The sequence below is a fragment of the Aptenodytes forsteri genome, unplaced genomic scaffold (genome assembly GCF_000699145.1).
Source record: "Aptenodytes forsteri isolate BGI_AS27 unplaced genomic scaffold, ASM69914v1 Scaffold258, whole genome shotgun sequence".
In the NCBI taxonomy this organism is placed as follows: Eukaryota; Metazoa; Chordata; class Aves; order Sphenisciformes; family Spheniscidae; genus Aptenodytes; species Aptenodytes forsteri.
Genome location: NW_008795250.1, coordinates 2,931,722 through 2,959,374, shown reverse-complemented (window position 1 = coordinate 2,959,374; position 27,653 = coordinate 2,931,722). Strand labels below are relative to the sequence as shown.

Here is a 27,653-nt window from a genome sequence, read left to right as displayed (position 1 = left end):
AAAAAAAAAAAAAGAGTTTCCTTGATATTGGGGCAGAGAAGCATTACAAAGTCCATGCCCACAGACCAAATTAATCATTAATATTCCGCCGGGGCAGTTTGTTTCCCAGCAAAAGTGAGTCCCCTGCGTACTATCATCACCTCGAAGCAATCCATGGATTTCCATGGAAGTTTAAAGACAATATAATAAATAGGTTATCTTTATTATAAACCGGACGTCTGCAGCAGGTTGAGTCCGTGGTTATGGGGAGAGGTCCAAGGTATGCTTAAGAGTGAATCATCAACTGAAGCAACAATGTGATTTATCACGAATATCACAGAAGATTATCCCAAGCAAAATAAAATACCAGATAAACAGCCAAATTGTAACGGCATGTGGTTTTGCTGTGCAAAATAAGGACACATAACAGGGTAAGTCCCAAGCTCCTGAGCTGGCAGGGCATTATTGGCCCCTGCAGAAGAAGGTGGCAAATTTGGGGTTTGTTTTAATTTTAAGTCCTCCAGTAAATTGTCCTAACCCATTCCTTAACCAATTAAGGTCTTTGCAACATAGTACAGTGTATTAAGGTATAGAGAAAAGCATCTGCTCTTCACTCCCTGCTCTTGTAGGACCTCTAAGGATGCTGATGTATTAAGGATGTCAATACAATATTCAACATTTTTAAACCGTGGGAGCTCAGACTCCCCTTCCCTCCTCCTCTCCTAAGGATTTCGCAGCTGAAATCTTGCTGTTAAGATGCTTATTTAGCCTGAGTGAAACCCAAGTCCTTCACAGATTACCTCTTACTCTTCCAGATGCATCAGCTAGAGTTCGGCAACCATTAAGCACACAGCAAAATTAGCAGGAACAACATGCAGCTGATCCGAAACATGCTTTCCCGTGCAAGACAAAACCAACAGAGACCATCACGGGACACACAGACACCCAAAGCACATCGCCAACTCAAGCCATCGCCTCCGACTCGGTTGCACAGGAGAAGCTGGGGAAGGGGGAGAAGCTTCACCGTTCCTTTTTGGGTCAATCCATTTGGAAAGGATGATCATGTCAACAGAACTATTTTAGGAGAAGGAATTGTTTTTGCGTTCCGAATAATATCAGGATTTGATTTTCTCGCAGATGTTTTGGGGGGATGGTTTTGGTTTTGCCTTTTTTTTCCCTGGAAGCTGGGGAGCAGATACACTGCTACAACCATCATGAACTGATCCATCTCTTAGGGCTTCGAGAGACTAATTTGCTGTTTTATCGGAATTTCAATCGTCACATTGCTGCCGTATTACAATTTCCATAAATCATCATGTATTATATCAAGCAGGAACAAAAAACACCCCTTAGTTTGCTAAAACTAGATGACCATATCCAACTGTTGAAGAAGCTTTCCAGATGGAAGAAACCAAAAAGGGCAAGGGAAAACACATCTGTATCGTCATGAGCTAATACACAAGCAACACCACTGCAGGGCAGAGGAAGGGAGAGGGTAATCAATAGGTTAAACGTAATTTGACTTCGTTTTCTGCTCAGGTCTTGGTGCACCTAACAAATTCCAGTGAGCAGCAGCCCTGCATCAGCAACACAGAAGACGGGGGTACTTGTACTGACCGGCTCAGAGTCATAGCAATAATCATCCCAGCTCTGTCTGAGGGGTTTCTTTGTCATCTGAAAGCAAGGCAGACCGGGTTAAGTAGTGTTCAGACCAACCATAACTCCCACTACCTGCTCTTTAACCAGGGCAGCAACGTCGACTTTCCAAGTAAAATCAATGTTGTTATTCTGCATAGTCATTCCTTATTTTCATTTTTTTTAAAGGTAAGATTTATAATGCTTTTCCATTTATGGTGCTCTGATGCCTCCTTACAGTGTTTTCAAGACTCATGCAATAAGCTTAATGGATTTTAAGACCTTCTATTTTTCTCCACGGTTGGAGAAACCTTTGGTTTACCTACAGCTGAAGAGCTATTGATATAAAATCACACTGAAGAGTGGATTTTTGTTTCTACTCTCAACCTCTGCTCTAGACACATGTAAGTGTTGGAAAAGCGCGAATCTCCAACCGATTATTAGAAAGCAACACGTGAAAGCTTTTTAGGAATTTGTATCTTTTTCCAATCAGACAGGGATGGAGTTGAGAGAAGGCAAAGGACGTCAGTGACCAGTCCCAAGAGGGAGAGACACGTGGCGCCAGAGCTCTTAAAGAACTTAAAATAAGGACCTAATCCTGCAAATCACTGATTTCAAAATGGATAAATGTGAATAACCAGCACAGAAAATATTCAGCAAGTTGCAGGGTATGCAATGGCAGGTATACCTGCCATTGGTATGAGATATGGAGAAGGCATCCAAACTCAGGGGACAGTTTAAGTAAATTTGCTTTTAAAAAAAAATTAACATCTTTTTTTCCCCAACCTGCTCCCTCCATTTACAGATCCACAAAATAACAGCACATTTTGGTGAACTGTCTGAATAGATTATTGCTCGTCTGCAATACAAAATGCATGTCTGTTTTGCATAACATAGCGTGAGCTGAGGAAGAAAATAACGCTTGACTCAAGGACTGAGTCAGGCCCCCCTTAAGGGGCGTGGCTCAATATGTTATAGCTTTTCAATTTTAATATTTAATTTTTAGTTAAAAACTTAGGCTTGTTTCTGAGCTCATTCTTTTTCCTTTTAAAAAGGCAGGGATTTCTCTAGGACACGTTTAAGAAGCTACTATAAATGCTATGGGGCCATTTTATTACTTTCTCCTTTTCTGTTTCCAAAGTTTCCTTTCCCTATTCCTCCACTTCCTCTTTTTCCTTTTTTCTCCCTATTTTCCTTTTTCCCCTTTGCCTGTCAGGCACGGGAAAGCTGCTACTGCATTGTCAGAAGGCCTTAATATGAAATGATGCCCTGAACATGTCTAAAGGAGCCATTTTCCCATAGTTGTCAGTGTTAAATGGTCTCTCTAACACCAACCCTAGTCATTAAAAATTAAAAAGTTATTATAACAAAAACCCTAAAAATTCAGACTGTCACTATTGTCCATACACTGTGTTCAGACAAGTCCAGAGCCTGCTTCCCTTACCCACTGGACGTACCTCAGCATCCTTCTCCAGCCTACTTGCCCACAGCATCCTAATTTAGATTAAAATGAACATTTCAACCTAAATTATCACATTCCCATTAGATCTCCACATTACACACCATTAGACTTATTGTTTCACATTAAATATGAACGCCCTTGAACGTTAAACTGCTATTAAAAAAAAGAAAGACTATAATTAAAAGCAATGTTTTCGACTAATGTAAAACTACCGGATTGCCCAACAAAACCTGTGAATCTGACAAAACATTCGATCCGAACGGTCTTGGCACCTTCCCGCTGCAAAACGGCAGCGCAGATGGTCGCGAAGATCACACCGTGTCTCCAACCAACGCCTGAGGCACAAAGACAGCGAGCAAAAAGCCTTCAGCTCTTAATATGTTACTCGTTTGTGCGAATTTCCTGATCCTGCTAAGAGTGGGTGGGAGTCATTAATATTACAATAGATTTTGGCTTTCATAGCCCGCTTTAAAAAGACCTTTAAAAAGCCCTGGGTAGTTGAGATGTGTTCCAGAGTTAAATTATATTTCTAGAAAGACTAAAGGCTATTTGGGTTGCATTGCACGTACAAGTTTCTCTCCAGCTTGTGGGTTAAATCACTCTTTATTGCTAATCACATTTTGGCTCCAAGAAAATTGCAATTAGTTAAAATCAGCGTATAACATAACTACTCTTCCATGTATTCCTAGAGCTTTTTTTCTTTTTTTTTGAGCAAAAAGCAGTAAAGTCCCTATTCACAAGCATCAGTGGACAACTGTATCTTAAATATCTTAAGTAAACCAGATTTTCCAAAGTATGAGTTTAGCTGGTCACTGGTAGTACCTCACTCATTTTTAATTCACGCATTTTCAGTGGTTGCTGTGTTTTTATTTATATCGAACTTATTATATTGTTAAATGCCAAGGACCATGCTAACAGCCAGCCATGAAGCTACAGAATTAGGACTACCTCATGCAAGACGTTATATCCTTTAGACCTACTGGTATCACACATTTTTCTCTTTTCTTCTCCTCAGCAGACAGATGTTAATGAGTAAATGACATTCAGACAGATAACAGGTAAATTATTACTGTTTCTCCCTTCGACAATTAAAAACACAATATATTTAACATATCCCAGGTAGGGGACAAAAATGGAAAACATTGATTTTTTTTTTTTTCCCCCCATACTAACTAGTGTTCAGATTGCCAATGCAGAATTATTTCCCATGATGGAAGGCCGCCTATAAAGCATTAAGTCAACCCGTTTTTACTACTCCACACATTTTCTTTATTAGCATTAAATATCAGCAGTAGAAAAGGCAAGACCACATATTGTATTCCTGTAGAGTATTCCCACCTGGTTGAGGTAATGATATTCCTCAGGCTGCTTCAGATGAAATGCTGATCTCTCTTCCTCGCTCGCTCCTGCCAGGAGGTAATAAAATACATGGTAGTTCCTGGTGACAAATAAAAAAAAAAGATGTTAGGCTTCAAAATAAACAGCAGCATTAAGCGGAGAAGAGCACGTAAACCTCATAACCTGATTTTCCAGCTTCCAAACTCAGACCTGAACACTGTTTAGAAATGGCCCGTACCCACTTTGCAGTGATGTAAAAGATTAAATTAAGTAACGGAGAATGAGATCCTTCTTCTCCATCCAAGGACATCCACTGCCCTAGAATATAATAAAGAGCTCCCAGCCGACATCATCACGTTTTCCTCCAGAAACATGTGCAATGCCTACATATTTATTAGAATCAAAACAACATATTTCCTTGCAATGCAGAAATTATTATTAATATTTTATTACCATTAAAAAGGTAATGATTTTGCAGTTGCAGTTCCGTAAGACAGAATGGAAAAATCTTCAGTTTTTACAGCTACTCAAATATTCAAAATACTTGAATATTACTAATTCTAAAAACACCCCAAGTGACACTCATCTGTTTTGCTTCAAGACAACTCTAGCACGCATTAATGCTAAGAGCATAGCAGTATTTCTAAAATTAAAACTTTGCTTTTATGTTGGACGTTTTCCAAGAGGAACCAAGTTTAATCATCTTGCAACACCCCAGAGTACATCTGTCAAGGCTGTATATGCTATTTAACTTCGGGATCAGCCCATGAGCATTCGAGAAAACTTCTCGCACAACATCTGTCTCAAAAGGGAAACACACACAGAAGTGCCAAGAGTTGAAAGACAACTAGAAGCAGCAAATTTATTTAAAGTAAGAGTAATTGTTACTGAGAGGCGAGTATGTAACAAATAATACATTGCAATTAGGAAAGAACAAATTGCTTACATTTGTTGTCTATATAATTTTAGCTTTTTCTAGAGGCCCTTCTGATGGCTTCAGTGTGTTAAGAACTGTAAAACAGAACTAAAATACCATCTTCCCTCCCCCGCCAAATTAGATATTAAAGAGCTTACAAGTTGCACAAGAAAACAAATGGCACATAATAATCCATATGACATGAATCATAACGACAAAGGAAAATATAAGTCAAGGATTGTCAATAAAATAATGGAGTTTATTTTCCCTGGGTAGTACATTCCTCCCTAAACAGCAAAATATAAAATGCATCCTTTATCTTTGAAGCACAGGGTTAGGAGCGTGAAAATCCTGATCCCCCCCATGCCAGCTCAAACAGGGTTTTAAGCTATCTGTGCCATGCTATCGGCACATATAGAAAACCAACCCTGTAAGCAAAATATAGGCACCTACCGTTCATTGTGCTCCTGGTAGACTAGTCTTGATTTCTCCAGGAGGTACTTTTCAACATAAGCTCTGGAAGGAAAAAATAAAAGCGTTATTCATTGACCCAATATTCAACTTAAATGAACACAGCTTTACTGGGACTTTTCAGTCTTAGTACGCACAAAAAAAAAGTTTCAGCCTTGTTTCACTTAGTTATATAAATTTCTTCCTAGGCAGAACAAGCCCAATGTTATGTTTGGCTTTTGAGGTTTTTTGGTTTGATACAAAGCCAACACTAACTTGGATATGAAAAACATGATCTCAGATGCGTTAGCCTATGGGCAGGGAGCACAGGGGGAAATTTTGACAGCAACGAAGAATCTCGGATACCTATTTAATCCAAAGCCAGCAAAATAAAATTGCTTGCAGACCAAGATTTGTGCACACAAGAAATATATCTGGGTGCAAAAGTTTACAAGATCAGATTTAGCTGCAGAATCAGTCCCCAGGTCACCATTCCCTCTTCCAGAAGAGCCATTTCTCAACAAAAACTTGGGTTATTAACTTGTGGCTATGGTCAAAAAATAAACAATTGCAAAAGCTCCTTATTGGAGTTTACATTTTATCCTGAGAGCCTCCATAATAAACATGTTTAATTTACATATTAAATACTTTTTTCAAGCTTGTAGAGCTAAAACAAGCTTCAATAGTTTTTTTTCTTCCAAACAATACTAACCAGTAATGATAGGGATTTAGAAACTGGAGTTATAATTGGCAGTTTTGATGATGTAGCTGTGCTTTTCCAGCTACGGACGCCCAGTGATGTGGCACCGACATTAGCAGCCACGTATGAATGGGGAAACCCAATGAACCTTGGGCATGGTAGGACAAGGAGGTGCCTCCACGCTTGCTTCTCCACCACCATAGTCTCCAGACAGGGAAGACAGACCTATTTATTACTTGCTTCTCAGTAATTCTCCCCTCCTTTCACTAAAAAATGAAATAAAATAAATCATATGGACATGCTGCAGAGGTTTTGTGACAACTCTTACGGCAGCTCTTAGGAGAGGCTACTGGAAATGGCATAACTAACCCTGAATGGGATGATCTTGCTGGATAGGAGGAGTCAAGACAGACGGACAGCAAAGCAGTATTATTCCTCTGTATGATGTGCACCAAAAAGGTTTATTCTTGTTTATTCCCTGCAAGGAAGCCGAGAATAGTCTATGGATATTCCTCACCGACAGGGGTTTTTTTGTATCCCCTTTCTAACCTGAAACCAATCTTTCCTTTCCAAGCCACGCCGTAAATTCACTGCAGGCTCAGTGAACAGATGAGTGAAAAAGGTATCAGAGTGTCCTAGATCCCACTCCCACCCCTGGGTAGTAGCTCAGCACGCTGCTGTACAACAACCTGCATCACGTCCACCACCCTTGATATTTCATCCCTTCCCCTGTGATTTCTGCTCTTATTATAGACCCACCAAAAAAAAAAAAAAAAAAAAATCACTCTCATGCAATAATTTAGGTTGGAAAGGTCTTCTAGATGTCATCTGGTCCAAGCCACTATTTAAATCAGGGCAAATTTTTTACAATTTTATTTTGTAAAATTTTTTTGTAGATGCAACTAAAATGCTGTTTTGGTGAAATACTCCTTGCTTAGTGCAAAGGTCATAATGAATACGTGTCCCAAGAATATAGGTCCCCTATTGTAATAGGATAGTGAAAAGGAAAACCAAATTAAGTATAAAAAAGTAGATGTCTCCAAATGTTTTCTTTTTATTTACGGTTATCAATTATGTCAAATCTACCTTTAAGAGTAAAGAAAAGGAGTTCTAAGAGTATGATTTTGTGTAAAATACTCATTTAAGCATGATACAGAGCCTGTACTTAGCATCCTAGGTAACATCATCTGAAATCCGAGACTGAATTTCATATACAAATACAGCATGCAAAACACCCAAGCACAGCATGTTTGAAAGCACCAACTCATGGTGTTTCAGACACAGCCTCATGTCATTGCACGGATTTACCATTAGACCAGTGCACTGTTGCTTTTAATTAAAATGTCTCCTATCTGGCTCTTCTGCAATTTTATGGAGCGTGTCAGATGTTGAGGCTTTTGATCATCTTATGAGGGCTGAACAGGTTGCAAAGACCTTCCTCCAGAACTCGCTTATCATCGAACAGGACATAATAAATTCATAAAGCCTTATGGGAAAGCACTTAACTGTAGCTTTTGCTCATGCTCCATCAATTTTAAAGACATCTTCAAAGACTTCATTTCATGGGGTGGGGTTGGCTGCTACTAAATCTCTTGGCTATTACATGTCTTAAGTTTAAATTTGCTTCAAGTTTTGGGTCATTATATTCATAGAGTTTGTAAGCAAATACTCAACTGCTGTTTTCAGCCTCCAAACAGAGCAGAATTCTGATTCGGGGCTGCAAATTACGGTTACATTAACAAAGCAAATCATATGCACAATACGGGATGATAATTGACTGGGGTTGTGCTTAAAATCTATGCTAAGTTTTAAAAAAAAAAAAAATACTTCTGATCATCTTTGTAAGACTATGGAAACAAATTGTCATCTCGTATGCCAGGAACAGCTCAGATTTTTTTAAATGTCTTTCTATTTTCATTGGGGCAGCACTGCAAGCTTATAGCAAAGCACAGTCACATCACACCGTGCAACCAAAGGCCAAGAAAGTGCTTTTTTTTAAAGAGGAGGGAAAATTCCTCTTATTTTATGAACTAGAGTATACGAATACAATGTTACTCGCACCTATCTGCCAAGTATAGATAGAGGCCACTTCCATAGAGCTGACATAGCATGCCAAGATAATACATTGTTAAGGCGTTTGTTGGATTCTCGTTACCCTGTATTTCAGTAGGTATTAAAAAAATTGAGGCTTATCCTTTTAAGAGAACTGTTCACCAGAATTAAAGGAAAAAAAAAAAAAAAAGAAAAAGAACATCAGATTTGACGTAGGATGAAAAAACAGCGGGAAGGTACACAGAGTACCCAAAGCTCATTTGAAAAATTAATGGAAGCTATTTGTGTAATACTGTTCTGCTGGAAAATAAGAGAGAAAAAAATTTAAAAGCAGTTCCCTAAAATAACAACGAAGTCCCAGCAAGAGATCTCTTAGCTAGCTGCAGAAGTTACACAACCCCTGGAATGCCACTTCTACTTTTCATTTTTCCAACTGAGTTAATTAACCCGCACAAAAAGCGGAGTTAACGAAGCCCTGCTCATTTAGAGCTAGCTTGAATCACTTTCTGATGACCTGACACTATCTAAATTGTCTAAAGCCAAAGAGAAAGCCCGGCTTAGGTAAGCCCACGCAGAAGGTTTCATCCCACAGGCTTCCAACCATGCAGCACTTCTGCTGCAGCCCCCCCCCGGGAGAAGGAAGGTTTGAGTCACAGCTATACGTCCCATGAGCTCTGGGTAGCAGAAGAGATGCTGAAATAAAATGCGGAGAACCACGATGGATACAAGCATCTCCTTGCAATGGCCCAGGGGAAAAAAAAAAAAAACCAAAAAGGGGCCCTAACTGGTCAAGGGCTGGGCTAAAGAGAGACTTCAGGGTAGAGACAGAAGCTTATGGGGAATTCGACAGCAATCAAGAAGAGTCTGGCTTCATCGCCTCTGTAACACCCATCAGGCAGCTGGAGATTAAATCCCCCCTTGGCTTTCTCTTCCTGAGACTGAGCAAAGCCAGCTCGCTCAGCCTCTACTTCCTATCATATGCTCCAGCCCCCTAACCCATCCTAGCTAAAACGTTCCCCGTTCCTGCCTTAACTGCTCTCTTAAGAGGAAAAGTTCCATTTCAGCTTAATTATAAAGTTGACATCATGATTAAGGAGAGCTCAACTGGCTTGAAGCCAGCTCAGGTGTATTCACACCTCAATGTGCAGCTCAGATAGGCCAACATTTTCATACCAATGCATTTAAATATGCTAAAAAAAAAAAAAATTTTTTTCCCCCTCTCCATTTTGGGAAACATACTGGCCAAAGAAATTAACCTTCTTTTTCGTGTACTCCCTACAACAGCCTATTTAAGCTCCTTGTACAGGTAAGAGCATGTACAGCATCTTCAACCTGATTCCCACTTACCCTCGCACGGTGCCTGTCTCCTGATAATTCACCTGAATAAATTTGCCAAAGCGACTCGAGTTGTTGTTATGTGCCGTTTTTGCATTTCCAAAAGCCTGTGAAAAGAGAGAGATGCCATCATTACGTTCGAAAAGCCACCGCCTTACCTTATTTATATGCATGTCACTAACAACTTGACTTTGGGGATTTTGCTATCATTGTATAACTAATAAAAAGCATATGGTGAAAGTTACTTGAATGGTCTACAAAATAATACGATGAGCTTCTGGAGACCATATTCAGTTTCAATTTGGTATTCATGAAGAGCAGATAAACACTGTTTAGAAATAAAGTGTTAGCTGTACAAGAGAGATTTAATATTTGAAGTTATTATAGTTATTATAGGCTGTGCTTTATTCATTTAAATAAATACAAAAGTACGCTGCTCCAACAAGACTCTAAATTTTAATGAGCTAGAGGAAGCTGCTTTTTAATCATATATGGAATTAGGGGGAAAAATGCTTTGAAGGCTACTCAGATGTTAGACAGTGTCATATATAGCACCGGCATAACCCAGAGTATTTTCAGCATTTCAGACACTGTCGTTTCGATTTGCTAGTCTTGTTTTTCCAAAATCAAAATGCTTTTAAGTCTTTATTATGCAAAGCTTTTATTAAAGCTCTGCCTTACCAAGGCACCTAATACAGAGAGTCATTTATTGCCTTTTAAAAGAAATCTCTGAACAGAAGAGCTATTGGGAACCTGGAAGAACTGCAGCTCAGCTTCACTGAAAACTGGTATTTTCAATTGTGCCTAAATCACTTTAATAATAATCCGGCCCACGGTGACAGAATCTGTCAAGCTGCCAGGACCAATTAATGTTTCATTTATTAAACCAGTTTTGATAATCATTCACCTTTTCTTCCAAGCCAAACGTATTTAAGGTAATTATACACAAGATAATTTCTAAGTGTTGTCTGTGTATGGACACTGAATTACAATTACAAATACATTTTGTGCTGAGGCTTAATATCAGAGCTCAGCTCCGAGCTCCCAATAGATTTATTCCCTACTCAGCTATTTATTAGAAAAGATTAAAAGGGCTTTACAGCTATAATCTGAAGCTTTTCAAATGACCTTTTCAGATTTAACTTTGCAACTAAAAGCAAAAAAATAAAGGCCAAATTAAATGAAACCTTGGCGAAAAGGCATTCGACACCTTCGGTACCTGCGTGATGCACGCTCTCACGTCTACTTTTATCTTCCCAGGCAGATTTATTTAGCAATCTTGTTAGATTTAATGATTTAAAAACTGAATTAGGTTTGCTGACAGAATAACGACGTGATTTTCCCCCTCCCCTATTTGAATACAGGGATTTGTTTAAACTCAAGCTGTTGCATATGAATTCGCTTTAGTTGACTAAAACAAGTTCTGGGATAGCCAAAACCTGCCGAGCAAGCAGATTATACTCGAGAGATGATTTCAGACACACAGCTAACCAACGCTCCCCTACAGAGGTTTCACATCTTTTCAGGCTGCTCACACTTGTTTTCTGCTTATTCCCCCCAAAAATCCTCCCCGCACCCAGCATCCCTCCTCTACCCCACCCTTGGGAGGGTGTCGAAGATGCCCACACCTCCAGGTGACCACTGAAGCCCCCAAAACTCTCCTGGCAATTAAAATCCAGGCATCCTCTCCCCAAAAATAGGCATTTTGGCATTAAAAGACGGGATGCTATTTAACATTTCCAAAGAATTTGCCTGCCCTCCTCCAGGTATTTCAGCAAGCAGAGACACAGCAAGCAGCTCATAAGCAGAACACGTTGATATTCAACATCGCCATATATTTCTATACTTGTTTTAAATAATATTAATTGCATTACAAGCATTTCCCTGCAATAGGATCGATTGCAATCTAAGACATCACATGAAGGCAGTAAGATAAATTTTCTATGCACCTAAGTAATGCTGTTCACTTGAGAACAAACGAACTCAAACAGACTAAACGGACGGCATCCCTATTTTAATCACCTTTTCATATAATTTAATAAAGAATTTAAGCAAAAAACAGTATTAAAAGGATTTTCTGGTTCGGTTCCCTGTGCTTCTACCTTAAGTAATAGCTCACAGAGGGAAATAAGGTCTATTTATTAGGATATCTTTGGGAAGAGCCTTACCCAGGAATAAATCTTTTTTATTCTATAACAAGGAACATTGAGAGTCAGGAGAAAACGTTTCAAATATAGGAGTGGGGAACTGCGAGAGTCCTCTTTTTTTGAGCTTTTTTTCCTGGATTAATACGTCAGACCACATTATATATTATAACCCAAATGCCTACAGAAATCATAACCCATAATATCCCTCTTTCATGCATTTTTCTTTATTGCTGATGTAAATGAGAAAGCTCTTTGGATCACGCCGTGTTAGAACTTAAGGCTGACTCCATGGCAAAGGCACACTGGTGGAGGGCCAACAAGTAGCTGAAGAAACACCTGATGTTTAACTTGAGACAACTTAATACATTTCGTTCGGTTTACTCACCGTGTTTCTTTAACAGAACTATGGGGCCATAAAAAAAAGTGCTATTAATTCGATTTATGCCTGCCTAATCTATATATACTTGAACAGGACACCATGTCCTTCTGCAGCCAGGGCATAATGTAATAGTTCAGGCTCGGAAAACACAAAATGAGTTATAACTACTTCCCTAAAACAAATTATCATCTGTGTGTATTATTTCCCTTTACTAACTCATTGATTCGAAGCTGCTGAGCAGCTCAACGGACAAAACTCCGTAACAGCATTCCTAAAATTCTCGGGGAGACCAAAGCTTTTACTGGCCAGGGCTCAACATTTCGAAGGAAACAAAATTCAATACGTTCCTCTGTAGGAGCCGAGCATCCCTCTGGACCCGGCGCTGGTGATTCAACAGAGGAACGAGCAGCTCCATTCCTCCTGCCTCCTACCACCCTCCCGCACAAAGAGATGCTTATCGTGGATGGCAGGGGGGAAAAAAAAATTAAAAAAATTAACAGTTTCGTGGCTAAATACTTCATGTTCCTCCTCACCTGATCCCGAAGGCTCGTGGGCTCTTTATTTTGGACTGCATATTAATGCAATCTGGATTAATTACAGATCACAGCTGGAATAAGGATTATTTTAATGTCTTTCCTGAAATAAGGTTATTTTCCAAATCCCTGCATCTAGGAAAACACCACAGTGACTTGTTCTCATATGGCAATGACAATAAGATGCTGTTATATAGATAATCCTAACTGAATGTCATTCCCATATAAAATAACAGCTATATTCACCTATAGAATAACAGCTGCATTCCCCTATAGAATAACAGTTTCTGCAGTAAAAGCACCAGTGGAAATACATGCCTTTGCTGGCATATTTAAGGTCCACAGCCCTGCCCTTCCCAAATGAGCCTCTAGCACACACCCTTGGAGGGAAAAATAAATACATCTTTTTATCTTTGCTATATAGAAAGAGAAATGTGTTAACAGACAAAAGTTTTTAAATGGTTTCCTGTCTGCTTGAAATGTAAATTTAATTTTTTAGAAAGCTGTACCATAAATATATCAGAAGAAAAGCAAGCTAACTGCTTAAATCTCAGTACGGGCTATGCCATTGTGGAATAGTTATATTAGTAGTTATATTCCATCGTGGGGCACTGAAGGGACTGGGAGCAAGATTTAGTCACACTCATTTATGCCAGGGACAAGAAATAGGTTAATATCAGACAAGAGACTGCTGGAAGATTCATATTCCCTGGTTTACTGTGAATTTTGGAATTCATGAATCAAATGTATTCATAAAGTATGAATGACTTGTAACTGCATAAGCAAGGTGGAAACTCAAAGCGTCAGCCAGCAACATAGCAGCCAGGGAAATAAAACACTCGTCTGAACTTACGCAACTAAAGAGAATATTTGTGAATTAAAACCTTTGCATATATAAGTGCTGGTAAAGGACAAGAGGGGTGCAGAGTCCATACGATGCCCAAAGAGCCCAAGCCCTAATGCACGGGGACTGCATTAAAGAAGACAGCACAGGAAAAGTCTGTTTACCATCAAATAACAAACACGAGGCCAGGGCCAGAGTTAGATGGACACGACACAGACGATGGAACAGCGAGGACTCCATGCACATGTCAGATGCGCATTCGCATGCTTTACCTATAGCTTCTGTTAGAGACGCCCAGCGTATGCTTCCACAAAGAGTGGCGGTTTTAAACATCGCCTGTAATTTATTTCCAGATTTGAAGGCTATTTTTCCCAATATTCTATACATTATGCTTGAAAGAAATAATAATTCACAAATATCTTTATTCCAAAAGAAAAAAGACGACACAGGAAAAAAACAGCATATTGAAATTTTGTAATTTTAATGTCTTTTTTATTATGTGACCAGGGCATTCACTGGCTTTTTAAGTTATTCTCTGTAGCTACGAATTCCTTTCTGCATCTTGAAACATAAACAGCTGGATGATAAAGATAATTTTTGTTTGTTTTCATTCAACCTGCAACCAAGCTCCCAGCACTCTTCTTGTCCTGCTATTTTGCTTTTTAACGGAAATATATTGAATTATGGCCAGAACATGAACTGCATCTAGACTACTTAAGTTAGAGCCTTGCTAAATCCTTTCTCATTATTGCTTCTGCCCTTTTAAATCTGCAGCTTACTGCCTGATAAAACCTATCAACCTGAATTGCACTGCTAAAACTTTGAGATATCTCCCCCAACTTTTGGTTTCCGTAAGGAGCCCTAAAAGCCACCTCTATGCAGCAGAGACCACGACACCTAAATAAGCACCTAAATAAGCACCAAAGCCAAAAATAAGAGCTACAACTTGCATTCTTGCAAAGTGAAATAGCTTTTATATGAATCCTTCAAGGCATTGTTCTGCGTGGCCAAGCACTAATACTGAATATCTAGTTCACAGCAATTAAATACCAGTTCAAGCACTGACACCTCATTCTTTAATTCTCTTGGTTGTGGCTACATGTCCCATGCTACCTAATGAAACCATCGATGCTTTTATGGTAAAAAGCACAAACCACAAAGTATTTATAGCGTTCGCGCTGCAACACTCGAGCAGAGCTCTCACCGAGAATGACCTGCAACCCTGAACTGCCAAACGTTGACTTTCAAAATCTTTAAAAGATTTCTCTTTCGTTATTCTTTTCTTCAACAGGCCACTGGAGCACACTGCAGAGCCAAAACCCAATTTTCCATTTCAAACCTCAAAGGTGGCAAAGCAGTTTAAACACAAGGTCTATAATGACAAAAAAAAAAAAAATTTTTTTCTATTACAAACAGATAATGTTTTTCTCAAACATTATAGAAAAAATTTCTCCTGGCTGTTGACATGAGCAGAAGACTTGAATGGCAAATAGGAGTTTGAAAAAACCACATACACACGTATATATCTAAAATCGTCAAGTGTCTCATATATATCAGGATTTATATACAACTTAGACCGATTCACAACACATTTTAAGGTATTCCTCCTCTATGCACCCGCCCATTTAGTTGATAACCCCCATAGCATCTCCTGGTTGGCAATACCTACAGCACACAGAAGGCTGAGTGAAATAAAACAACCCAGTATTTTTAAAAGAAAGTATTTGTAAAGCTCCAGCTGCTGCTGTATCATAACAAAAAAAAAAAACCAACAACAACAAAACCCTAGATCTATGTTTTCCTTCCTTGCAATACAAGTCTGTTGCAGGTAAAAGTAGAAATTAAAAGCACCCAAACCTCTGCAAGCCCTGCAGCAGTTAGCTGTTCAAAGGTGCTGGTGATCTGATCCATGGTGGGAATCCAACTCCCCATCAAGCCAAGAAACAGCAACTGCTCTAGGACAAGACCCTGAGCCCACCTGACCTGCTCCGAGCACGGATGGACCAGACATCCTCTGGAGGTCCCTGCCTACCTCAATTATTCTTCAGTTTTCAAGTATCTAGCCATCTTCCTCACCATTCTGGTGCAGAAAGAGCAGGGACATGAAAGTCATGTCTCACACATTGCCTGGATCAAACCCCAACCCTTTACTAGTCTTTGACAGCAAACCACAGCAGAACATCTCTGCGGTGGTGTTTGCTTTCTGTAGTGTCTCCTATTAGCGCGATTTTTTGCTTACAAGCTTCTCAAAACCAGGTAGTTTTCTGTTTCTTCCCATAAAATTAGTAATGCAATTTTTTAAGCTGGCACAGCAACCAGAAGATGCAACCCTGTCCTCGCCTTACTTTTCATTCCCCAAAGAACCTTTCAAATACATGACCTGCAAATACTTCAGATGGGGAAAGTCCAAAGGATAAAGACACCGGGGAAGTGCTGATGAGACCCTTACGGAGAACAGGCCCGTATGGACAGGCTTGCAAAGACTGCCCAAAGATTCAAAACCATATTTAAGGGGGTCGCCCCGCTCCAAACAAACGTACCATTTGTTGCATTTATGAAAGTTAAAACACTCTTCGTCCCGCTGTCAATGACGGCACGCCCTTCACTATGCAGAATTAAACTCAGCGGTATTCTTTCAATACAAAGCACATCAAATACTTCATTTCATAATTACAATTACTGAATGGCAGCCAAGTGGGTTCTACCATATTAACAGACATACCTTCTTGTAATTTAACTTATGTATAAAATACTACTCTCATGATACAGGCTATGAAACATCTTCTTTAATTTTTTTTTTTTTTGTTACAGATAGCTTATGCCAACTAAATATGTCTTATCTTTGTAAAACATTTGCACTAAACCTACCTGGCCACAGCAAAACTGAGACTATTCAAGGACAGCAATTCCCCCCCGGCTGAATCAAGTCGCCATCCTGGGACAGGGCAATTAAGCAACAAAACTTTTGCAGCAATTAGGCTTAAAACACAGGGCCAGTTAAGACCGTTTGTCTTTGTGCACTGAGAGTTCACACTCCCTAATACAAATATGGGAGAAAATGACTTTTAATGGGAAAGCACTGATTTGGAGAAGGTTTTGGGGTCAATTTAATTGAATAAAAGAAGTGCCAGTGTATGTAATGGAAATATCAATAGCACCATTAAATACACTTATAGAGTAAGATACCCTAGATAAAGTACTATAAGTCATTACAGCACACACTTGTTTGGGAGATTTAAAGCTCTGCTGATGCAGATGCTCTATCAGCTATGTAAGAAATAGGATTTAGCATCTGCATTCCTGGCAAACGCTTCAACGTTGGCAGAATATTCCTCCTTTTCCCATACTCAAGCACAGGATCAGACCATTTCAGCTTCTTCCTTTTAAGGAACGCTCTGGAAAAAAAAGGAATTGCCACATAACCACGATGCAACAAAATAAAACCCCCAAACCAAACCAAAGCCTCCCACTTAAGTCCTCTTCCCGAACGGGGACAGTTTTCCTACGCAAGTGCCATAACGGGAAAAAAAACCCAGCTAAGATGGCAGACAGTCATCGGCAAACGCCGGTACAGATGGATCCTGGAGGCAGAGGCTGCCAAATCCTTAAGGTCTGGCTCACATCCCTGGTCCCCTGCTCATACATTTATTTTTTTTTATGCGTAGGGTAGACGGCCCTGGGAAGAGCAGCCAAACGCACGTGTTTTCCAGCAAATTCGCACACATCAGCCAACAAACGTTTTGGTGGGAAAAAAATCTTCAGCCCGGGTTCAGCTTCGGATTTACAGAAGTATCCCAAACTGAAGTTGGGAAGCTCGGTGCTATTACAGTGGTCTGCCCAACCCAGGGAATGCTTACAACTCCCAACATTTACATTCTGCAACCAAAGAACAAAACTTTACTACATCAGATGCAGATAGCAAGTGCCTGACAGGTCCCAGGACTGAGCAAAATCTCCTTAATCGGTGCTTCAAATGATTTTTTCATACTGATAGGAATAGAAAATAATCACAGAGCAATAAAATGACCAGTTGAAAACAAGTCATGGCTTAAGGAGGAGACTTTACGCTCCCCCAGTGGGCAATACAAGTACCATAAACGAGCACTACAGCAGAAACAAAACAGCACTAATAGAATATTGACAGATAAAAAACCCTTAATATATATTTAAAGTGACTATCAAATAGGTTATATTATATATTACAACATCAAGTCATACCACGATTTCTTCACCTTGCATAATCTGTTTTTGCAGAGCTAGATTAAGTACAGCGATGCGTCACAAACAGCTGCTGCTAAAATTAAAAACTTCTCTGTAATTGCTAGAAACAACCCCGCAGTGTGTCAGGACCACAGCTGATTTCCTTTACTTTAAATAAAGTCTTATTGCAAGTAATACATCCCTTGAGATGAGCAGATGACAACATATGCAGCACCAGGATTGCCCTTTTTCTCAAGGTTGAGGCTTTTGAGTCTCCAGAGCTGTTGACCACTCGTGTCTCACCCGCCGTGAAGCCACGGTTAAAGAAAATATGACTTCTCCATTTCCAAAACCAGACAAACTTCCACATGTTTCAGTGCTCTGCAGAAGACGGGGTAAATCGCTGCCTCTGAAGCATCTCCCATAGCTTTTTCGTGCATCAAGCACTACAGACAGCTGTAGAAAGGCAGTCCTCACCCATGGCTTCACATACTTCCAAAAGTAACATGGTTTAGGTCTTTCTGACCAGAAGCACATTGTCTTGGAAACATTGATGCTTCACAGTGGTACAACACACAACATCCAAAACCGAGTACTATTTTTTTTTTAAATATAATTTCATTATGCAAAAACATCCATGCAGGAGACTATGTTCCCTTAGGACAACATGTTTTGCCATACGCAAGCTCCTATCTCTGTTCTCACTTTCTGACGGCTCTAGTAGCACTCAGAAGTGCTCACTGGAGCTGTGACTCACTTATTTTAAGAGCTGGTGATGACACACTGGTATCACCGACGGCTCGCCTGGGCTGGAACTCTTGGTGCAACGCTGCTTGCTTCGCGTGGTGGAGTTGTGGACCTTCAGCCTGAGGACAGGTCTGGAAACAAGCCATCAAAGTTTGGGGAGGTCTTTCTGAAGAGGAGCATCTCCAATACAACACCAACCTCAGCCAGAGCCGAGAGCCGCTGCCTGGCACGGAAGCAAAACATCGCCCATCGGCAAGAGTCTCATCCCTTAGAGAGGCATCTCCACCAGCTTCCATCCCCTCCTCGCCAACCATCAGCCTCTAAATTAGGGAGAGGTATCTGGTCTGGTGTACAACCCTTGGACACTCTCCAGCCCCTGGAGGAGGCCTCTCAAAGTCCCTTCAAAACCCTATTTTTTCCCTTTTTTTAATGTAATGATTCTACATGGGGCCATAAATGTTTACAAATGAAGTTTCAACTTCCCACTGCATACTTGGATAGCCCAAAAAATGCTGAAAAAAAATTGAAGCATTCACTGTTCTGGGCTTGACAGAAGTTTTCCTGCAGTTTGTCACCAAAATCAATACCATAAACTGAAAGGCAAGAGAAAGTGTCCCTACCGTAACGCCTCCCATCTGGAACCTCTTAGCAGAGGCACGGAGCCCTCATGTATATTTTACACACATATTTTTCCTGCTTTTCCCAAGAGAAATATGTGTAATGAAGAAAAACAAAAACACGTTAGCAGCAACAAAAGCATACCATTGTAATACGAGACCAAGCTTGGCTTCTGCCTGTGTTATCCTTCCTTTTAGACTTCAGCTACTTTTTGCTAGTTACAGACAAAAAAATAATACACACCCTCCCCTCCAAAAAAGAAAAAATATCAGAGCTCTGCCATTAAATCAACACAATAAAAACCACATTTTTTTTCTGCCATGTAAAATATCGTATGAGTAAGGACAAGGTTAAACGTGAATATACACGTCTCCAGCCCTTCCCTGCTCTTCTGCGGGATTATATAAATAATCCGCAACTCTTCTTGATGCAACTCCAAAATTTCAAGTGCTATTAAGCTGCAGCATCAAATTTCTGTGCATAGTACACAGTTAAGATTACTCGCTTACACCACAGCAGCTCGGCCGGGCTGATGTTTCCCAGCGCTTGCAGCATTTCAGTAGCCGTGAGAAGCTTCGGACATCCTATCGACCCATAAAAATGTCTTTTCCCCTTTTTAGCACAGTTCAAATGGTGAAATCGGAGCTTAAAAATGCTTATTACTAAGTATTGGGGATGGACCACACCTGCAGAAGTCAGACCGATGCATAGCACTGAAAAAAACCCAAAACTATCTTATCAGTGACCAGAATATTTGATAAGTGCGAGGAAAAACAATGGCTGGCACTGATTATTTTTAGGGAGCAAAAGAGGAGTCTGAAAAATCAATGTATTCCTATTAGGCATTTGTCTTAGGAGAAGATGCAACTGCTTAAACGTGTATTTTCAGCTGTTAGATAAAGCAAAATAGGAGAATTTAAAAGGTACCGCTTGTCACCTTTCCAAAGGTATTAAATGTGGATGTTTTTGAGGATCGTGATGGAGAGGTTGTCTATAAACTGAAAAAGATTACCAAACTGGGGGTAAATACGACACCATACCATCCGCTGTCTACAGAGAAAGGAACAGCTGCAATGCGAGCGCAAAACAGCCGATGCCCCGTGGCACGGGACGGGCACGGTGTTTTAATGCAGTTTGTCACGCAAGAGGTCTCCATACAGAGAATGAGCTTTCACTTCAGAGCACACCCTGCCAAGATCACCTGTTTAGCTTTGCACGGTGTTCTTCAATACTGCCAAGGCTGGTATTTCTGAGAATAGTCTTTGGGTTTGTTTGGTTTTTTTTAAATCCAACAAAAAAGAAAGCCCCGAATTAATAAAATTAAGGGAAACGTGCTGACATTTTGTACTCCAACTTTCCACGCAGCAGAAAACCCTGTGCAAACCAACGCAGGCATTTTCCTGTCATCCACATTTTCCTAGCCCAGCTTTGCAAAACGCCGAGTGGTTGGGACGGCGTGTTGGGAGCGTGTTCCCCTGCTTTTCAGAAAGCGCAGGAGTCAAACCAAGCCCACCCTTGGCACGCCAGCACAGATGTGCTGGCCGGCGTGCCGAGGATGTAGAGCCCTCACTGCTCTTTCTCCCTGCGTGAAGATGAGCAGCAGCTCTTCATCGTCCACCTTGAGATGAGCAGCAGCTCTTCATCGTCCACCTTCGCCAAGCAAGAGAGATCATGAAGTGGGGACTCAAAAGCACCTTCATTCTATTCAATTTTTTCACGTATGTATTAAGAAATGTAGCTTGAGGCCATATCTTCCATTAATGGGCAGGATTTTTAACAACACTTCAAGTATTAATTTGTACGGTGGCTGCATACATCCAATATCGCTGTAAGACTTCAAGTACTCAGACACAAGGAGCAAAAAGCCTGCACAAACCACACATTTTGCGTTGGAGATTTGACCCAAAATGGAGCAAACCAGAGGAAGGAACGCAGTCCCAATTTTTAGAGCAGCATCCCAGAGCCACTGAACCCCCTTCTGGGATCTCCCTCCATCAGTTGCAATACGTCTTCCAAATTTCACAGCAAACGAAGCAGGGGTCCTCCCGGCTGCGAGCTCGCTTTACTGCGCGAATGAGCTGATCCCCAGAGCTCCACGCAGCAGGGAAGAGGGAGGAGGACACCGTGTCGCTGAGGATGCCTAAGAACCGCAGCGCAAATTTAAGTCTCCAAAGGCATTTAATAGCATTTAACTTCGCAATCTCTTCAGTCTTTGTACGCAATGTTTTGGGGAACACCAACTTTTTAAACCTTTTTGCTTTTTAGAAGAACATAGCAAACACTAGAATAACGTGTATGTGCAGTACCGCATTTAAATTTTAAGATATTCGGAAAAAAGGTGTGTGATGGATGGACAGACGGTGACCTGCTCAGAATAAACAAGCGATGTTCTGTTTGCTGCACTGGGAGCTGTGCACAAGTATTTCATGGTATGACGCTCTGCACAGCTGATAGCAGGAGAAATGCAGAAGATACACTTGGAAAATTCACAGGGGCATCGCTGGCCGGAGCAAACAGTAACGGCAGACTTTGTTTTCCAATTAATTTCATGTAAATAAGCAATGCTTCGTTAGAGTACACGCTCATTAAATTCTCTCTCTTCTGTTTTCCTGAAGCAGTGGTTTCCAGTCGACAGGCACTGTATGTCTAATTTTTTTTAATGCCTTTTCTGTTTAATTGCCACCACGCAGCCTGGCAAACCCTCTCCGATTGCTCCCCACTCTGAAGATACTCGGCCGACACGCTTCCTCTCCATCGCCGTGTAATTAAACAAACAGCGTACAACTCCCCTCGTAAGAAACCTTCAAGATCTACAACAGTAAAGTTTAGACCAGCATTTCTTCTTTCACACTTTGAAGAATCACTTCAGTGTGATTTAAGCCTTTTGGTAATTCTTCCGTAACTAAATACATAGTAAATAAATGAAAATCACAACCTGATGCTGGTATCATAGTAGCTGCAATGGGATACAGATAGAGGCGAGAAATTTTGTAGACAGACGTAATATTATCTTTAACCAGACTAACTGGAATAGCTGGGAAACCCAACAAGCTTTCAAGTACACCCGTCTTCTGCCAGGCTGAGACAAACCGCAAAGCTCAGGTACAAATTCAGAGTATTTTTTCTGAATTTAGCAAGAGATTCATCAGTTGAACCCAGTGGGAGAAAAGGATCTTTAACCAGAGGGGCACAGGGATGTGAAAAAGGAAGGGGAAAAACAAGCACTCCCTGTGCTGAGCAGCAATATATAATTTATAACCTACATAAGAACACATTTTCATCTATTATTTGGAAGCGGGTGGTGACCTAACATGCAGCAACACACCAGAATAAAGAGTGGGTCGTTACTAATTACGTTTGGTTTGTAAAAACAAACTGAGAACCAGCATTTGCAAGGAAAGGAGCTGATGGCACTCCTGCACTCGCTCCCGGAGCGGGGATGGAACGCCGGAGCATCCCTCCCTGCAGGACCGAGGGCAGAAGAGTGATGCCCAACGGCACAACCCCAGCTCTCCAGCTACTGCCCACACAACCCTCACATGATGTTCCAGAGGGCGAACGTGACTTCATGATGTCTGACCCAAGACATAATTTTTGTGTTCTCAGTAAAGAGCACAAGACAAGAACACATCAAAACGCACATTTTCGATGTCTTGGATCTCCCTTCAATTAAGGCAGAACTACAGAGATGAGGGTTTATATGATTTTAATCAAACTCAGTAGAGCGCGTGTATGTGGAGGTATCAGTCTTAGCAGGGAAAAAAAGGCTGGAGGGTATCTTAGATCCAGATCTCACTTTCTTCATTGCATATTATCCACTTCCAAAAACTTTACTCCATACATAGAGCTATAAAGTTACCGCCAACAGACAGCAATCTGTTTATCCTCATTATACACCACCCAAATCTGAAGCTGCTGAGAACGCCAAGGAGATGACCGCTCAGGCGGTCATAGTATAGTCATAGTATAGTCAAAATGTCTCAGCAGGTATCGCTTGGAGCCATTTGGAAAGATTTTATGAGGGTAGAGCTGAAAGATATCTCCCTTAAATAATAAAGAATACGCCACCCTGAAAGTGGGGTTAAAGCAAGGAGCCCAGCCACTCTGGTTGCATTTGGGATGATGTGAATTTATTGAGTTTTTTAATCTGCTTATTATCTGTTTCCTTTTTGCATAAAAAGATGCATGCCGGACGTAGCAGAAATTGCTGGAGCGCATCTATTTATCCCGAATGGGAAAGATGGGGACACTGCTTCTGCTCGCTCACTCAAAGCAGCTTCATAAAACCCCAGACAAAAATACCATTAGTGGTACCTAAGGAGGGTTTTGTTTGCATCTTTCAAGAGGGGGTATTAAATGTATTTCTTTATTGACTTTAATCAGCAAGTAAAATACTACGTTAAAAAATTAAACTCATGTGAAAACAACATTTCTTCTCTAAATAGCTCTGCCTGCCGTTCAGGAGGAGGAGGGATGGAAAAGGAAGCTAAAAAACTGACAAAAAGGAAAAACACAGAAAGAAACCTTTCTTTCTCTTGCTGAGCCTCATCCTCTTGTTTATAACTCCCGAAGAGAACAGCAGCACGATTGTCCTACCTCGTGCTGGCTGGATTTCAGCAGGAAGGCAGGAGGGCTTTGGTCCCCCGGCCTCCGGCATCCGATACGCGAGGCTGTTACCCTGGTCATCTCTCCTTTTTTCTGCTGTTTCTTCCCCGTCTCTCTCCTTGGATGACATCCAGGCGGACGGAAGCTACTGAAAATTCATCAGCTGCCTAGTCTAAAGTCACTATAATAATTAATACCCAGGTGGAAATGGAAACAAGGCATGGAAAAAAAATCCCACGCTACCAGGGACTGTACAAAAAAGGGGAAAAAAGGATGGAATTGGTGCTAAGGAGCTCCAAAATCAAAGTTTGAAGATAAGCAATGCTGAGCATCAACATCACCTTAAGAGGTTCCCATCTATACTCTGCTGCTCCCTGGGATTCGCGGCATAAATACATGGGGGGCCCTATTCCCAACCGGATCAAGATCCTGAGCCAGCCTAAAACATACGGTGTAAGTGGGTTTGAGATTATTACTACAGTTGCAATTCTTCCAGTGCCACTTTAGAAAACAAATGCATCAAAGATACTCACATAATGGGTAGAAAGAGGTAGGAAAATCTCCACCTTGAATTGCCAACACGTTTAAGTACGGACTGACTGAACTGTTCACCTTTCGCATCCTCTTAACCACGTCCCTGGCACCGGTCCACAGCAAGATGCACAAAATTAAACCGAGCTGATTCGATGGCGAGGAGTAGCACGGGACCGAAAAATAAAATACCTCTGCAATTTCTTTTGAAAACACTTTCAGCAATTGCAGATGCCCTACCCCAGTCGCGCATCCTTGTCCGAAGAAATTTTGCTCCTAAGGAAAACTAAGTGTGGACCTGGCAATCTGGGGTGAAGCCAAATCAAATGTGGTTTGAATCAAGTCAAATAAATGGAAACGCAGAGTTTTCTCTCAAAGTATAAAACTTAATAGTAAGCTCAAACCTATTTTACCTTTTGAATTTCCAGTTGAAAGCTAGAAACTTAATTAAACTCTTTGGAAAAATTAGCACTTAAGATCTTTCAACATGATAACTATAAAGTAATTTAAAACTCACAACCATTAAAGTCAAAATGCAAACTTATGGCTCCTATAGACGTCAATATTTGCTCGCGCAGATCCTTTACGCCTTAAGCTAGCAGGTAAGACAACCTAGTTATTCAAAAAGCTTCTTCTCCCAGCTACATTTCTCTTGCCAAACAGATGCAATTAATACGGAAAACCAGAAATATTTTGCTTACTCATAATTATATCTTAATGAAGCTTTCACAGCAACAAAAAAACAGCGAGGGCAGGAGCAGATAATCTAATGATCCGCAAGAGTTTTACGGCCTAAATGGAAAAAAAAATGACTAAATATGCCTCGAGTACCCGACTGCTCGGGTCAATACTGCTCGTAGCAAGACAAAGACTCCATTTGCACACCGCCGAGCCCTCGCTAAGAGCTTATGGACTTCTTTAAAAGCCCAACGATCGATAAAGTGCAATTTAAAAACTTAGTCAAGGGGGGCTGCTAATGTGATGGAGATTAAGCAGACGCTGACCCATGCTACCTCTAAACTTTAAAATTATCCTAAATGACAACCTTGATCAGACTTAGAGGGGCAGGTATAAAGAAAATAATTTTTTTTTCCACATTTATATAGCTCGTGTATATATTATATTTATCTCCTATCTGTTATATATTTATTTTCTATTAATATATCTCATATATATAATACATGTTTATTTTGTATCAATATATCTAGTATTCGACAATTTAGGAAATGCATCGTTGTTGCAAGCTAACGCGATACAGATATTGCTGCGTGCTTAATCCTTGAGCAAACACGGCCGGTCCCACTGAAACAAGGCTGTTCTGATCAGCAGCATCGCCTCCGTGCTTTCAGCGCTCTGCTGAGACGTCAGCTGGGGGATGCACCAAAATTCAGTGTAATCTCAACTCACGTTAGTTATCATTTCAGACCCTTGTAAAGAAAAACGCGGCGCTCCAACCCCATTAAGCTGTAATTGCGTTGTCCATCAGATGATGCACTTACTCAAGCATCCAAGTCAGCATTCACTCTGTCAATAACCCAGGCTGATAAATTTAATTAATAACCCCACTTGAAAACCAGGCAAACATCAATATGTCTGGGGGGGGGGGGGTTGAAGCATTATGTTTTCTCCCAGTTTTATTGAAATTATTTGGCTTTCCTGTAGCAGATGAAAAACAGATGTTACAGAGAGGGAAGGGCTGCACGAGCCAGAAAGAAAAACCAAGACAGCAACAGGCAGGTCGCACCCATTCATTACCCATACGTTTCCCCTCAGCCATAAGGCTATTTATATTGCATCTCTATTATTACAAATATTATAATTGCGATGTAATTCTAGAAACCATAGTTTTCTCCTTTGCAGTCCGAAGTAGAAAGCAGCATGCGAGTCAAAAGGCTTCAGCAAAGTTTTTGTGCTGCGTAAGCACTTTGGAAAGCTTCGCTCCCATCTTGTAGCGTTAATGCCAATATTATGGTTTGTAATCCCTTCTGAAGCAGCCCAAGCCCAGGATTAATCCAGGCTTACTGGCTCTTGGATGCCCACTTGTTATACGGAGAACACTAAAAAAGAAAAGGAGTTTGTGTACATGCACACAAAGCAATTTAGGAAGTATCACCATGTGTCTCACTGGTAATTTTAAATGTGCATCCTCGTTTACATGATTTGCAGCACAAGTGGAGGGGCAGGACTGGAGTTATTTATCATTTTAAGCAGCTACATAGTGCAAAAATGGGGAGTAAGAGTCAATCACGGGTGACTTAAGAACTGACTGGCCATATGCATAGGCAACTGAAATGGCAGATGACCTACCTTGTTGGATTTTTAGGCATACTTCACAACCAAGGAAAGGCCTTTGAAAGTCTTTGCTCTCTCCATGTCATTTTTTTCCCCATTTAACACTCACCTAAGACTTCTGGCAATAGAGTACCCTGATTTAAAGCAAACGTACGGTGGCAATTAAGAAAGGATGCAGGAGCAGGTTATTCCTTGCTTGAATTTGCAGAAAAGAAAAGCACACGGGGAAACGAGCCTTGGTGCACTCTATTTGCTGCACAGAAATCACCGCCCAAACCAGGGTTGTATATGGGCAACCTACACACTGACAGCACTGCCCCGAGGACCGCGCTGGGAATTATACATCACCATCGCAATACTGACTAGCTGCTGCTCTGGGGGATTCACTTAAATTCCTTTAAAACTGGCTTAATGCGTATTTTAAGTTAGCTTTGACGTTCTTTTCAACTCCCAATTATACACCTATGTACTGGAGCGGCATCTCCAGTTATTCGACGGGGCCACTCGTACCCAACAAGCAATAAATTACACATCTCGCCTTTTCACTGACAGATGCAATAATTAAAATATTGGGCAAATTTCTGTTGCTAACTACTCTCCAAAATATTTTAAGTATCCATCACGGATGTACTTTTCCATAGCAAAAAGGGTTTACTCGTATTATCGCACGCATTCTTCTGAAGCTCGAGAATTAAGTTAAAATAATGCTTTTTACAAGGAGGATGCCAAGCTTCACGCCAAGCCACGACCCAGAGAACGAAGCGGGGTTTTACTTGATTAATTATTTTGGCCTTCTATATGACACCTGCAATGCAAATTTTTTGTGTATGTGTATATTATTATTATATTATTATTATATTATAAATGTTATTATAAGATATTATTATTAT

The 27,653-nt window shown here is 40.6% G+C and overlaps 1 protein-coding gene across 1 annotated transcript in view; it reads right to left on the bottom strand.

Moving 5' to 3' along the window:
• Positions 1-27,653, bottom strand: part of MYO9A (myosin IXA) — a 152,997-nt gene that overhangs the window by 111,633 nt on the left and 13,711 nt on the right. The window contains exons 2-4 of the mRNA XM_009278887.1: positions 9,880-9,974; positions 5,784-5,846; positions 4,415-4,514 (exon numbers count right to left, since the gene is read on the bottom strand). Of these exons, the coding sequence (XP_009277162.1) occupies positions 4,415-4,514; positions 5,784-5,846; positions 9,880-9,974 (258 nt within the window). The remainder of the gene's footprint in view (positions 1-4,414; positions 4,515-5,783; positions 5,847-9,879; positions 9,975-27,653) is intronic.